This window comes from Pleurodeles waltl, chromosome 6, assembly GCF_031143425.1.
Source record: "Pleurodeles waltl isolate 20211129_DDA chromosome 6, aPleWal1.hap1.20221129, whole genome shotgun sequence".
In the NCBI taxonomy this organism is placed as follows: domain Eukaryota; kingdom Metazoa; phylum Chordata; class Amphibia; order Caudata; family Salamandridae; genus Pleurodeles; species Pleurodeles waltl.
In genome coordinates this window covers 453821120-453836548 of record NC_090445.1, presented here as the reverse complement: position 1 = coordinate 453836548, position 15429 = coordinate 453821120, and the positions used below count along the sequence as shown (strand labels likewise).

The 15429-nt window shown below is 43.7% G+C and overlaps 1 protein-coding gene across 3 annotated transcripts in view; it reads right to left on the bottom strand.

Annotated features, from left to right (window-relative positions):
* The window catches only part of RASSF5 (Ras association domain family member 5), a 268852-nt gene that overhangs the window by 176293 nt on the left and 77130 nt on the right, over positions 1-15429 (bottom strand). The window contains exon 1 of one of the 3 annotated variants that reach the window (XM_069238584.1): positions 12932-13672. The exons of the other annotated variants lie outside the window; for them this stretch is intronic. Within the exon in view, the coding sequence (XP_069094685.1) occupies positions 12932-13085 (154 nt within the window). The 5' untranslated portion in view covers positions 13086-13672. Of the gene's footprint in view, positions 1-12931; positions 13673-15429 lie in introns of those variants that run through there. 3 annotated transcript variants of the gene reach the window in all.

The following is a 15429-nucleotide window of genomic DNA, read 5'->3' as shown; positions in this document are numbered from 1 at the left end:
GAAAGAGGATTACAGGGCCAGGTAAGGGGAATCTAAGATGTTGTGTAATAATACACCTGCCTGTAGGACTGAACTTTTCCTTCACAGGCAACAGAGGCTGTAGAAGATGGGTGGGTCCTTCCTACATGTCCATGGGGCGACCACCGAGTCTTTAGCTTCTTTCTGAACTGCAGGAGGGGGCAATGAAAACCTGATGTATGCAGCAATGATATTCCAGATCCTTGATGCACAGAGGAGCGTGGCATGAGTCCTGGATTTCTGTTTTTTGAGGCAGTGTTTTGTGTCGCGGTGTTAGGTAGAACATATCGCCTGCTCTGCCTTTACCGTGTCGCCATCTTATGACAGAGACCACCACTACGACACAGGATGGGAGGATGAGAGGGGCTGAACTATAAAGGTGATATCCTGAAGTTCCCCGACTGGTCTAAGAGAAGCCTGAACTCCACATCACCACAGGTACCCCCATTAGAGTTCTACCAGTCAGGCCCCACTGGAGAGTTTATTCTGTCCTGTGCAAATATTTTAAAATGTGCCCTTAACACCTCAAAAACAACTAATCCACATCTGATCCAGATGTCAGGTTGCAAAGAAAACTCATTTTATCTACAAATTATTTTGTTGAGTGTAGTCCTGCCACCTAAGGTCCCAAATAGGGTTACCAGGAGATTTCTCACTGTCATCTTGAACAGAATGAGCCAGTATTCAGTTTTCATGCATTGGCCTAAAAGGGTATTATGCCTTAGTGCACCCATCATCACAAGATGGAGCTTTATCGAAGGTTTCCCATTGGATCTTGAGTACCAGAGCATATGACTTGTAGAAATACATCTTTAGCTTAAACAACAAAGATACTGACTGAATTCGCTGAGGATCGGGTAGAATGAGGAACCTGTGAGAATCAAAGTACTAGCAGTAAGTACTTTACAGCCATCTGCCATTTTCCTCTTCTGGTAACTCTCATGGGCTCCCATGATGCTCTAAGCTTCTGTTGGCTGCTTACAAGCAGGGCCATAACACAGACCCCTGAAGCACAGAGATGCCCACCCTTCAGGCCCCCCAATCATCATAAGGTCTAAGAATATCTGTGAGATACGCAATATACAGTGGCCACTCATCACATTCTGCAGGGATGGCATGATTTTACGGTATGTCAGTGTTTGGAAGCATGCACGGGGTGTTTGTACAGAAGAATCAAGCTGGAGAGCTACAGATGATGTACCAGGTTGTGAAGACCTATGTCCATCGCCTGCAGACCAGGAAGCACCAACAATCATTTTGTGCCCCAGTACAAGAAAGGTGGTGGGCAATCTGCTTCATGAAGTCACTTAAGAAGCACCCTCATGTGTTGAGATAGTTTGCGCTACTCACCTCCATGCAGCTGAACATCCTCTAACGACTGTAATACCCCCTCTGCCAGCATTCCTCTCTACACAGACAATACTGAGTTGGACATCTTCATGCATGGATCTGGGCATGTTGTGTCCAGGAAACTCCTGAATTTTTTGCTGAATATTCACAGCTTCACACCACTGCAGTTCTGCCCAGGTTACCTACGAAGAGGTGAATCATGATGCATTGATCCTGAGCAGTCAGTACTTTTTCTGCTCTAGAGATGAAGCACTGTGAGTTGGAGCTGTGAAAGAGCCACTGGACTAAACAGCCTATTATAACTGCCCCCCCCCCTTGGCCAGTACTTTTGCTGGCTCTTCCAAAGTGCTCAATGATTTATAACTAATTTAATCATGATACGTTTGACCATGCTGCCGTGGCAGTATCAGTTGAGAAATGTAGACTGCACTATGTCAATTAATTAGACATCATTTTATGCTAGCATGTTAATTATTGCTCTTTGTAGTGTGTACATTTTAGTGCTATTTTAGCACTTTCTGATTTTTGATCCATTACTTTATGTTAATCCATGTTCACTGTATAATCAGTATGTTAGACAGTAAGAACAACCATTGCATGTGACACCGAACACCAAAACACTGCAACATAGCCTACAGTTGCACGCCACACCATTTTACCAAACACATCACACCCTTGCAAGAAGACATTTCAATGTCCCATCTCTTCTTCCTCTTCACTGCACTACCCACTGATAAGAGTAAAACTAGGATCATCATACATAACACCAATGCATTTCCCACATATGTCACACTACAAACCTAAACATTTCCAGACAAGCACAATCAACAGAGAAGCGTGTTATCCAGCCACAGTGGTGGTTTGGAACATCATCTAGGGTATGAAGTGCTGTGTGTGCATAACTACAACTACTGTCAATGAGCACATTCTGGTACTGTCTTGATTGTTTTACCTGTAATGTTTGTATGTTGTTTTGATACAGATTGAAGTTAAGCCTAGATGCCATTGTTACACGCAGGTGGGATTATACTACATCACTCATCACGATTCTGTTAGACTGCTCTGCATGATGAATGTCTGCATAATAGTTTATCTGAACGACCTCATTCTGATGGCACAGGATCACCAGACAGTGCTACTCCATCTGTCCTGAACTATCTAACTCTTGCAGGACCTAGGCTTTATCATAAACAAACAAAAGTTCCCACTGCTTCCATCCCAACATATGGATTCTTTTGGGTTCCAGTTAGACTTGGTGCTACCACACTTATTTCGTCCCCCTCGTAAGATAGGATCTATCAAGAAAGAATTGAGGTCAGAGTTAAGCAACCAGACTGTAATTGAGATCGGTGGCCTGGATTGTGGGCTTTGTAGCATCTCTTATTCAGACTATCTTTCGTGGGCCTCTCCATTACAGGACTCTACAGAGGTTCAAGATTCAACATCTGCAGAATGGATTGTTATATGCAGAACAGATCAGCTTGCGGGCGGAAACCAGGAAAGAGTTAGCTTCATGGTCTGATCACATGGAGTCCTGGAACGGCAAAGCGATTTTTTTAGAACTCCCCAGAAGTCAGTATAGAATCGGTTCAATTGTCTAGAGTTTTTGGCGGGCTCTTTTGCACTCAAGGGTTTATCCCCCTCGAAAACGGATTGCTGCATTCTGCTGAGGATGAACAACATTTCCGCGGTGTGCTGTGTCAACAAGCTGCACAGAATGAAATCATGCCTTTTAGCGGAAATTGCCAAAAAATGTTGGCACTTCTCCCTTGAGTACCAGATATCAGTCACTGCAGAATCCTTCTGGGACAGAGCAATTCTGTAGCAGATTGGCACTTACAATATCGCATAGATGCCAGTGACTGCAGACTTCATCCAAAGTGCTTCAGGTCCCTCTATTCCTTGGTGGGGTCCCTTCAGGGCGAACTTATTTGTGTCTCTACTCATTTGTCAGATTCCCATCTTTTTTCAACTGGTGCTCGGACCCGAACATTCTAGCAACTGATGCGTTCCTCCAGGATTGGTCTCAATCCAGGTATAGGCATTCCCTCCTTTCATAGTGATTCCCAGGGTCCACTCTCATGTCAAGCGTCAGAAAGCAGAGATCATTCTTGTGTCTCCTTTGTGGAAGGCACAGCCATGGTTCATGGTAGCTCTAGAGTCAGCGTGCACTCTGGCGGAGAGAATTCCCTGTCATCAGAGTCTGTTCATGGACCCGATAGGGCGCCCTCATACATTGATCCTCTCAGGCCAGCTCATGTTGATGGTGTGGCGAATTTCAGGGAGAGATGGAGTCTGACAGGCATTTCGCACCAGGTTTCTGAATACATCAAACAGGCTTGGTCTGCAAGCACCCACAAACATTATGCTTCGGCAAGGAGGAGATGCTGTAGTTGGTGTAACAAATTGGGTGTTGATCCCAGTGGGGCAGAATGCCATCTGGTGATTAACTTCCTGACCGAGTGGGCAAGTTCTGGCCTTGCTTACAGAGCCAGTAAAAATTTCAGATCGGCTATTTTAGCTGGGCATCTGCCAGTTGAAGAGAAACCTATTGGCGAACATCCTTTGGTATGTAAACTCTTGAGAGGTATAAGATTATCAAGTCCTCCACAACCTAGGTATTCTGTGTTATGGGACATTGAAGTTGTTCTTAAGTTTTTCAAATAATGGCTGAGTAACAGATATATATCATGCAAACAAATCTCTGCTAAGCTTATCATGTTATGTTTGATTTCATGCAAGAGAGTGTTGAATGTCCATGCTCTGGACCTGGCTGGTAGGACATTCTCCCGGAAGGCGTTTCCTTTGCTATTACAAGAGGCATGAAATCCAGTTCACGATCAGTTTCCTATCTGGCATTCCTAGACAATCCCAAGTTGTGTGTGGTTCAGTGCCTCAAAGAGTACGAGGCATACATGTACTAGTGAGGTGAGACAGGGAATGAGAGGACAATTGCTTATCACCTTACAAAAGCCTTATAATCCGGTGACGTCGGCTACATTGGCCAGATGGATGCGTTGGCTTCTGGCAGAAGCAGGAATAGCCATCTCTACTTTTAGTGCTCATCCAGCTAGGGGAGCTATGGCTTCCAGGTCTTTTTCCCTTGGAGCACGCCTGGGTGATATTATGAAAGCAGCAGACAGGCTATCACAGTCCACTTTCAAAACGTTCTATTGCAAACCTATTGTGGATGTTGCATCAGTGGTGGTGGCGCAGCTCTAAGCAAGCATAATTGGAGTCCGGTAATGATATAGAATAGAAATAACGTGTCAAGAATTTTCAATTCTAATAAGGACACAGAGACAAGGATTATCACACTCATGCATGTTAATTTATATATGTATATGTTTGAATTAGGTTGTCTGATGAAACCGCACATGCTGGAACAACGCATGCCTCAACAATGCGGTCGGAACCACAACCGCGTTGTTTCCATGCATGCCTTTACCACGAATTTCATTGAAAAAGCATGCCTAGTAAAGGCATGTGTGGAAACGCATGCGAAACAGCATGCTTGGTTCTGTCATGCAACCCGCCCCGTGGCCCAAAACTAGCCCCACCCATAACCCCACCCGCCTTGAGACCTAAAAAAACACTATCCTAACCTCCACCCCTATACACTAAAATACCCCGACCCCACCACCTGCCCTGAACCCTAAAAAAAACCTACCCCGACCCATAAAACGAAACTACCCCAACTCGCCCTGAGCCCTAAAAAAGAAAAAAAAACTACCTGGCCCCACCACCCCTAAAAACTAAACTACCACAACACCCCCAACCCGCACTGAGCCCTAAACCACCCCCCCCTAATCAGTAAACTATCCCAACCCACCCTAAGCCCTAATTTTTTTTTAAAAACTAGCCCAACTCCCCACCCCTAAAAACTAAGTTACCACGACCCCCCACCCACCCTGAGCCCTAGAAAAAAAAAAAATACCCGACCCACCCACCCCAAAAAACTAAAGTACTCGGACACCCCCACTCATCCTAAGCCCTAAATCCACCCCACCTCTAAAAACTACCCGCCAACTCTGCCCTAACCCCACTTACCTCACAGTATCCTCTCCCGATCTTTCCGCCCTTCCTTAGATCTTCCCCCACCCCTTTAAAACTAAACTACCCCACCCCCCACACTAAGACCTAAGTAAATAAAAATACCCAAGTCCTCCCACCCCGTCCTTGAAAGAAAAAATAATAATACTCCGACCCCCCAAACCTAATCCCTTGAAAAAATACCTAAACGCCCACCCATTAAAATAAAAAATAGCCCGCCGACCCCCCCCCCTCACTCACCCCAGTCCCTTAATCCGCCAGCTTCGTTGGTTCGTGGGCTTGCCTTTTAAAAATTGCTTGCTTTAATTTATGAAAGGCATGCATACGTCATGCCTTTTCTGGTGTTTAGCCCTCCTCGAGTGCACCGATCAACTACTGAAAACATACAAGGCTCCATGTTTTCTGTATGGCTTCTGGACTACATTTTTATTTTTATTTATTTCATACGCAGCGCGATCTGGCTGGGCAGTAGTCCAGCGCTTTGAATAACATTGACCCTGTTACGTGGATAATTGCACATTTCCCTATACGTATGACGGCGAGCAAACTTCTCTTTCCTTTTTTGTATTCTTTCATGCTCATGGCATAGCGCTTTAAATTGGCTCAATTATGTAAACTGTATTACTTTTCATTTTCGATTTATGCAGCAAAAAAAGTCTGATTAGGATTTTACAACGCTAATAGCTCTAAGTCGTGCAAATACGAGACCCATTGCATTGCAAATGCTTGTTTTTTTTTAATGAAGCCAGTAAATTAATTATTTATTTATTTAATGTTATGTAGAATTCTACTGTTTTCGTTTATTACATTTAATATCTGATGTTGGTAATTACTTTATGGACAAGAAGTCTAATAAACGATATTTATAAATTAAATTAAATGCAGATTGAAATGCGAGACTGTCAAAGCTTTGCTGCTGAGAGTGGCACTTTCCTTGGCTGCAGACTGCACTCCAGCATGATGAGGTAAACATGGCAGTCATCTAATCTCTCATCGTGTGCAGTGCCACCCAATCAGTTTCACCCTACTCTTAGTCACATGTTGTCCACTCGCCCGAGTTGAGCCCGCCCTCTTTTTGATCCTCGCCTTATTTGCTGTCTTCACAGTGAGCGCGCATTGCAATAACTTGGCACAGGAGGGCAGCCAGCTTAGATTTAAAAAAAAAACACAATGGCTGAACAAATGGTTTTTACTTCCGTTTTAGCTCCACCTTATTGTTTCATGGAGATAAATTTGTGAAATATCGTCCTCTGGCTTTGTAAGACTGTCCGGAAACAGCTCTTGTCCAATGAACAGGCGTGGCTGTGCCCTGCGTAAGCAGACTGACCTTTTGGAAAATTACATTTCTATATAGACTGGGGTCTCTGAAAAAAGCAGAGCTGGGGCAGTTGCAAGAATAGGTCAGGCATTGTACAGTACAAAGGCCCACGTGCAGAAAACATTGTGTTACTACGCAGTTCAAAGGGTCAAGTCCTAGCGAGTCCAATTCAGTATTTAATTATTTTGAGGCTGATAAAATGAGTATCGTTTAGTTCAGTTTATGAAAATCTACTTAACACCTGCAGTAACCCGAGCTTGAGGCGTATGCTTCATGAAAGGTAATGCATGTATTGCGTTTATTAGTTAGGATAGCACCGCTTTCTTCAAGGCATATTGTTACAAGTCTGTAGAATATACCGAGTCTGGTCTTTGGTCCCTTCCAGAGGAGTACTAATCTCTTATGCAACGGGGTATTTGGAATAACAGTCCACCTTCCAGGAAGTGTTTCCACTGGAAGGCATGAGGGACTATTTTACATATCAAAGTACACTTAATCATTACCACAATTATCACCTTCAATTCGGACTCCTACATATATACATGCACAACTTTTTTTTTTAGCATCCTCATAGCCAATAGGGTAGCGAACAATAAAGTAACAGCAGCATTAAGAACCTTAAAAGCCTTAAATGTAACTTAAGTTTTGTGCTGTCATTTACTGGTGGCTCCAGGTTGTTGCGTTGTTTGTGTGTACGCTGGTACCAAGGTTCAAAGCTCATGGCCAAGGGGTTTACAGTTCTGGGTGGCATCAAATGAACATAAAGGACAAACTGCACCAAAAAAACACATTTTGAAAACTAGGAGAAATGGTTGTAAAGTGGTTCTTTAGGTAGGGGTCTATACAGTCCAGCATGAAAAGTGTTGAGTCATAGTTGTCAAATGGTCCTTTAGGTATGGGTCAACAAATTCCAGCAGCAAAAGTGCTGTTGACTAAAAGGCCTAGAAAAGATAAAGGTGCTCCTGCTGACCTGGAATTATTCACCTTCATCTGGAGCTGTCTCTAATCTTGGTGGTGAGGTATGGTGTATCCTGTTAATGCATATAAAGATATGAAAATCTCTTTCCTGAAGCAGATCCGACTCTCTCGTAGGTGCCACTTCAAAGGAAAAATAGTTCCAGCACTTCTTCCACGCTGCGGGCAATACAAAGACACATCAGCACTTTTGATTTTTTGGAAGACAGACTTCAAAGCGGGGGTCTGTCTTTGAAAAAATAAAACCAATGTCCCTCGTGGGCTTTGGGTTTCCTGGGAGAGAGTGTATCCTTCACTGTCTTGAAAAAGATCAGTGGGATCAGCTTACTGGTAAAACAAGAAACAAGTTAGAAACCCTACTGGGTGAAGCGGCTGGACAGTGTGGTGAACTTTGCATGTTAAACAGGCTGAAGGTAAAATGCGAGAGAGTGTTATGTGTATTTGTAGAGCACGTTATTACCGGCAATGGTTCCTGGTGCTAACTGGGTGTGTATATCTAGACCTTCCTATGGTAGGTTGATTAATTAAAAAGGCAGGTCTTCAGCTTCTTGTGGCATTCAAAAAGAAAGGATGAGGCTCTGATGTGGAGAGGGAGGTTGTTGCACGCTTTAGGAATGGTCTAGGAGAACATACCTCCTCCTGATCTGGTTCTGTGTATGCAGGCTTTCTGCAACCATCTCCTTTCTTCCAGACCAAAATGCAAGTAATCGAGATCAGCTTTGCCAATTTCTTATATCCTATCCCCAAAAAGATTAGGAATGTGCCCACTCAGCATAAACTACCTAATGTCTGCTGTGTCTGTTTTTTGCCTAGTGGCATCTCTTAAATCTATGGCCCAAGTGGATCGATGTCTGGTGCAATTTACCAAATACATTTTATCTTTTGTTCCTCAACAACCTCTGGCTATTGTAAACATTTATCTTGGGTCAGGGATAGTCATATTTTAACCAGGCTACAGCTCCATTGATTAAGAACAAATCTAATCCTGCTAATTTCTGGTCTTTCTCCCCTCTCCTTTCTCAAACTGAGGTGTTTGACTCCACAGTAGCACTTCAGCTTCAGGTCTAGTTAAAATGTAGTAGCTTCTAGGATGGCCTTTGCACCTTAATAGTTGTTTTATATCAAATTGGGCTATTTTAGAATGGTAATGGATAGTGGCGGTGTCAGTGGTATGGTCCTTTTGGATGTCTGGCTATTATTTGACGCCAACGAGTACTCATTTGGCTGAAACCTCTTCAGCCTTTGGGCATGGGTGGCTAAGTCCATGTACAGTTAAAATCATTTCTTACTAGCTATTCTTAGGTAGTTGCTATTCTTTCTTTTACCTCCAAGCTTTGGTGGTGTACGTGCATCCTCAGCACAGGTCTGAAGTTTACTTAACATTCATGCAGACTCATCTCAAGCAGTCTTCTGGCTGCCATGGCTAAAAGTGGACACGGAATACCAGATCCCATTCAAACTGGATGGGAATCTTCATGCAGAAACCTTTCATGCATGCATGTTAGGGGCAAGCAACTGAATAGCACCTGGATACCTTTGAGGTTGCATTTGCGCTTTATAAATATTTGTTCATTCAACTGGATGGCCAACTGTAGGCTTAAACTTTACTCTGATAAAGCAGATGTCACGAATATCAAAGGCCGTGCTGTTTATGAACTCAATCTTTCTAGTCTAAGACACTTGGTGACTGTACTGTCATAGTTTCAATCATAAAAAAATCCTGTATTCAAATCAGGCACGGATCTGCAGTGGATTCTCATATCTATGCTTATTTCATCTAAATTCACTTTGCAAACTAGTTCCGTGCCTTATACACACAGGTAGAATAAATCCCATCCTACATCTAATTGTTTAAAACCTTCAGTCTGGCAAATCTCCTTCCTTCCTTATGAAATAAATTGCTTAGTTAACCAACATCAAGGTCCTTGAGAACTCCAACCATGTTCCTTTGCAAAGTGTTTATATTCAAATATGTAACAAAAGTGGGAGGGCCTCGGACTCTGTTTCCCTGCACCTGAAATAACCTTTCCTAGCACCTCTGGGGAGCTTTTGACCATCCTAGACTTGAAACATTCATGAAAACTTGCTTTTTCCTCCTTCAATGCCTACTGAGACACTGGTTACTTTCATCGCCTATACTGGCTAGTGATAAAGGCTCATTTGCTTGAATGTGTAATTTACAAAAATTAGACCATGTCATTGAAACCCCAACCCCATAAATTCCAGTCTGGCAGTGCTTAGTAACCAGTGTCTATGGGAGGACCACAGTGTGCAGCCGCTCCTTTTTGAAATATGATGCGATTACATTTCAAACACTGAAAATGTCCTTTGACTAAAGATCACTTTTGTCCAAAACCCTTGTGGCCCCTTGACAACCACAAAGCAAGTGTATAGAGGGGTATTTGCATGCATCAACCATCGCAACATTGGTCCTAACTACCTAGCTATCTAGCTACAGTTTGCCTGGGAACTTTCAGATACTTTTGCAGTGATTTCAATTAGAAGTGATGGTTTCTAAGAAAGGAAATTAAAACAAATATTGTTGTGTACAAGAAGAGCAAAAAAACAGTATTTAACAGAGGGTATTTACGGAACAAGAGCATTGGAAGAGCCTAGCAGAGAGGAACTAGGAGAATATTTGTCTCCCTTGCCTCCCAAGACACAGACATCTTAAGATGCCCTCCTGCTTGAGCAGAGAGGGTTTATCAGTGTACCTTTGACACTGGCTTCACAAGTGTCCGAGAATGTGCTCATCAGTGGTGCAGCCCCTCTTGTTTTCACATAGAGCTTGCTGCTTCATTATTGTGGGCTTGGTTTTCTCATTCCCCAGCTCCGTGGCAGCCTTTTAAATAATATTTGAACGAGGAACTGTTGCTCACCCTTTCTGTTCACAGGTTAAAGTTCCAGCACTGTTGACCAGAGCTTTACTGCTTTCGAGAGGGATAAAATGAGTATCAATCAATCATAAAACTTATAAAGCGTGACTAGTCACCCGCTAGGGTCTCAAGGCGCTGGGGGGAGGGCAGGGGGCAGCAGTAAGTGAGAGGCCATTGATGATCAGGTGAACAGCCAAGTTTTGAGGTCCTTTCTGAATTGTGATAGGGTGGGAGATCTTCTGAGGTGGATGGGAAGGGAGTTCCAGGTCTTGGTGGCGTGATGGGAGAAGGATCTTCCTCTGGCTGTGGCCTTCGAGACGCGTGGGACGAAGGTGAGTGCAAGGTCGCAGAGCGGAGCGGTCTGGTGGGCGTGTAGAAGTGGAGTCTATGGTTGAAGTATTATGGTCCGGTGTTGTGGAGGGCTTTGTAGGCATGCGTGAGAAGCTTAAATGTGATTCCCTTGTCTATTGTGAGCCAGTGCAGGTCTCTCAGTAGAGGGGAGGTGTGGCTATGTTTGGGGGTGTTAATGATGAGACGGGGGAGGCCATGGTCCATGAATAACTCTGTCCACCCACACAGTTAAAAAAAAATCATAATGGTCAGTTTCACCTTCTATGGAGGGCGAACGGCTGGAGTTGGCAATGATGGACAGCTATATCCACCCTACTTAATATTGGGGTTATGCCTGTTTCTAGACATTACTATGTTGGTAGGTAAAGATTATGAAACAAAGAGAAAATAAGTGGTAAGCAGAGGGTCACACAATGTGATTAACAGTAGAATCTGAGACTAGAACTCCTCACCTGGTTCCACCAGTAGCATTTGCCCACTAGATCTCATATGCCCAATCAAATTGAAAACCTGATCCTGCAAAGTGGGGGAGGGAGGTCCCACAGGTTCACCTGTTAGACAGCAGAACTGTCTTGCAGTCAATTTGTAATGGTCCAGTACAAATGAAAGCCTACCTTCACCTTTAGATATGTTGTACATTTCCATTTGAAAACAAACGTTCTATCAAGGGTAACTTGGGCGCACAGCTGGACATTTCAAAACTTAAAATGCAGACAATTATACCTTTTATTTAGAGCCCTGTGAAGTTGCACAATTGTGGCGGAAAGATATGTTATATGCAATTGTGCATAGTGCACTATGCTATCTATTACAGCTGAGTATTTGAAGAGGCCGTGGCTTAAACGAGGTGAAGCTTCATGTGCGTCATGATGCCCTCCCCTCCCAACGATGCTGATAAACAGCAAATGATATTCTGTGTGTCTGCATGTATGGGCTATGTCAGTGGTTCCCAACCTGTGGTACGGGGACCCCTGGTGGTCTGCGATGCCTCCTCAGGGGGTCCGCGACTGCTTAGAAAATTAATTAATATTAACAGATTACTAAAGTGTACATAAAGTGGCTAAATGTACAATTGAACATTTTAAAACACACTGTAAATGTCAAGGAATTTTAAACTGGAGGCTAAAAATAAAGTAGTGTCCTCCGATTGATTCATGGGAGCAGTGCAGGCGCATCAAGCAGACTATAGTGTGACAATATGGACAATGTGTGGCTTCATTGGAGTTTAGAAAAGCTCCAACATTTCTATTAAAATTACAATTTTTATTTTTTTATTTGTTTTGCAAATTAAATAAAATGTGTTATAATTTGTGTATGTGTTTGATGGATGCTTGTTTCTGTATCTTTTATGTGTTGTTTTGTGGTTCAAATCATTGTCCCTTGATTCCCATATTGATTCAGTGCCCTCCCCGGGTTCCAGTAATGATAAACTGGGAGTCCGCGGAAATCAAAAGGTTGGGAACCTCTGGTCAATACATAAGCAGTTTTTCAAGCAAATATGTTTATAAAAGTTTTTTAACCAAAACCAAGAGTCGAGGGGTTACATTTGTGCAGTATGGTAAAATCAAGAGGCCTCTACTATGAGGACAGTTGTCTTCCAGTGTGAAGTAATGCAGGATGCAATCTGTGAGACAGTATAACATTGTTTTCCTCTTGTCAGTTTTGCTCTACAATGGCAATAACACTACATTTGCAGTGTAGTAATTAATGTGTGTATGTGTGTTCATTAGCACAGTAGCTCCAAATAACGTTATTCAATCATATTGTCACCACCGTGCATAGACAAAATGTATTATACAACTATTATGTTAGTATATGCATTTATTATTGTGAAACATACTTAATTTGGTTCTGAATACCATGTTATGACACTGTAAATTATCGTCTGCAATAATAAGGATTTTTATACAGTAGAGTTTAATTTGGACACACAAAACGAGAAAAAAATAACATATAAAAAAGCCAAGAAGGAGGCAAGCCATTAGGGTACCTTTGATGGGTCGGAACTCGCGGCTCGGTGATCGCAGCAGCTGCAGACCCTCCGACCAAGACCTGGATTTAGGAAAGTGCCGGAAAATGCTACGAAATCTGCGGGTAACTATGCCAAAGCAGGCAGTGCCAGCATGTGCCTTCCTCCCCGTCATGCCAGCCACCTCGGCCTGGCCGGGTAAGGGCTCTGGTGCTTCAGTCCCCGGGGGAGAATCGGTACCGACAGAAGCATTCCGCACGGCCAGCGAGGCGCCTGCATTGCGCCCAGGGACAGCCGGCCTCAGGCGGTCGCCCAAGTCCCAAGCCAAGGACCACTGCAGAGCGTCACTTGGGCTCCTGCCGAACACATGGCAGCGGTGCACCGGGCGCAGGCCGCATGTAGTCCGTTCTCGATCTCACTCAGGCCTCCCCACTTGACACTGAGCATCCCGTTCAGAAATAAAACCAGAAAAGCACCCCGCGCCCCAACGCCGGGCCCGCATCACCAGTGAGACAATGCGCTCCGGTGGCGCGCGCCCTCGCCAGTGAGCGCCCCGCAGCACCGCCGTCCGCGCCGGAGCAGAGCCACGGGACACTTTCTATTTCTGGGCCTTTTTGCACGATAAGATAAAACCCAACTGCGGCAGAGGCGGTAATTAAATCCGACGCTCTCGTCTCTCCCTCTCTCCTATGTTTTGTTTTTCCGGTGTCATCCGCGAGGAAGGTTCTGTGCCTGGGTTTCTTGATTTCAGATCGATGCTTTGTCAGAAAAAAAATATCCTGAAACAAAGCCAAGGTGAGTGTGGGTCGGAGGCGAAGTTGGTTTCGAAGCAGAGGGGTCCATTGCTGCCAACGAGATTGCAATTCAAGTAGCATCCGGAAGGACACATGAAAAACCTTGACGATATGACATTTGGAGAGGATAAAATACATTTTGCACTATGTAGATGGCAGTGAATTACTTTTTTAAAGAATTACTACAGGGCCCAAAGTTTTGCTCAGACGGCTGAGGTCGGTGCTACCAAATTACTATCGAATGAGCACCACTCCTGCAAACAGCACATTGAGACCCTAGGGGTGATTAGCCGCGCTTTAGAAATCACTGATTGGTTGATTGATCAAATGTGAGGTGCCAAATACCAAAGAAAAGCGGCGCAGTCCAGCTTCCACCTCAGGTCTCTTTCTGCTGCCAGCAGACACTCACTGCCCCTTTATATCACTCTCTCAGGTTTATTTTCATCCCTGTTTTCTTCCTTTGTCACCGTTTATCCGTCTTTCTCTTCCTCTTTCCTTTCCCACTTATGTGTTATTTGCTCTGGGTCGAAATCGGAAGAGGAAAAATATGTGCTGGTGGGCCTCACCTGCATGATGGTCAAATGTGATAACTTTTCAATCACCCCCATAGGAAGGAAGCATGGGAGTGATGTATCATATGGTCCCTTTCTATAGGGAGTGATTGAGAAGTTATCACATCTGACCAGAAAATTGCCCTAGACTGGCAATGCATGGCTTACCTGAATTATGTATGACTCCTCACCTGCAAAGTTCGACTTTTCCGTATGAATGGATTCCTCCCCACCCCCTGGCATTTTGCACAACATCAAGAAACCTAGAGCCATGTCTCCTACCCACGGCCCTACATACAGTTCTAATATGCTGATAGGGCACAGACCTGTCAGACTGCTGCCTTCCTCTTCCTCCAATGAGGTGGTTTTCCCAAGTTGTAAGGGTAGATGTGGCAGACATGCTTTTTCTGTTCTTATAGAGCAATCTTGTAATACATGTCCACTTGGTATTCAAGCAGAACCCAACTTATCAAGATTCCATACATCTTTGTAAACATATTTGTTTCAATAACTCTCATACATTTGTGACATTATCCAGAACTGTCTTCTGCATACACAAACTTATACTTTCAGCCCCAGGACACATTTGGGCATCCACATGCATTATATGTTAAAATAGAAAGAGAAGAGAAATAAGGCCAGATGTACTGAAGGATTTTGTGATCCCAAAAATCCTGAGTTTGTGACTGCAGAGTCCTATTTGTTATGTACAAATCTCCTTGAACAAGTTTTGCATGTTTTTCCAGCTCAGGAAATATGTTTTGCAATCCATACTATATGCCAATTTGAAAGGGGTGCTCCTAAGAATTTGTGAGTCACTAGTGTATCAATAGTTTGCAACAGCAATTCCTGTCACAAACCATTGTCCAGTTATCAACTTCTCAAATGAGTTAGTAACTGATTCACAAAGGAAATTTGGGAATTGGGTTTCCCAATAGGGAAACTTGTTTTTTAAATCAGCTCTGGTTCCTTTAAGGAACTTGGGCTGCTTCCACAAAAGCTTCTGAATTGGAAATGCAAACAGAGTGATGGTGGTCTGCTCTCCTTGCAGTCCACCATCAGCGTGTTTGCAGTCAGTCACAGGCATTTGCAAATTACGAGCTGCCTAATGTATATTTATTAGTCAGATCATTCTACAAACCCTCATAAACCATGATTTTGTGAACTAACCTAA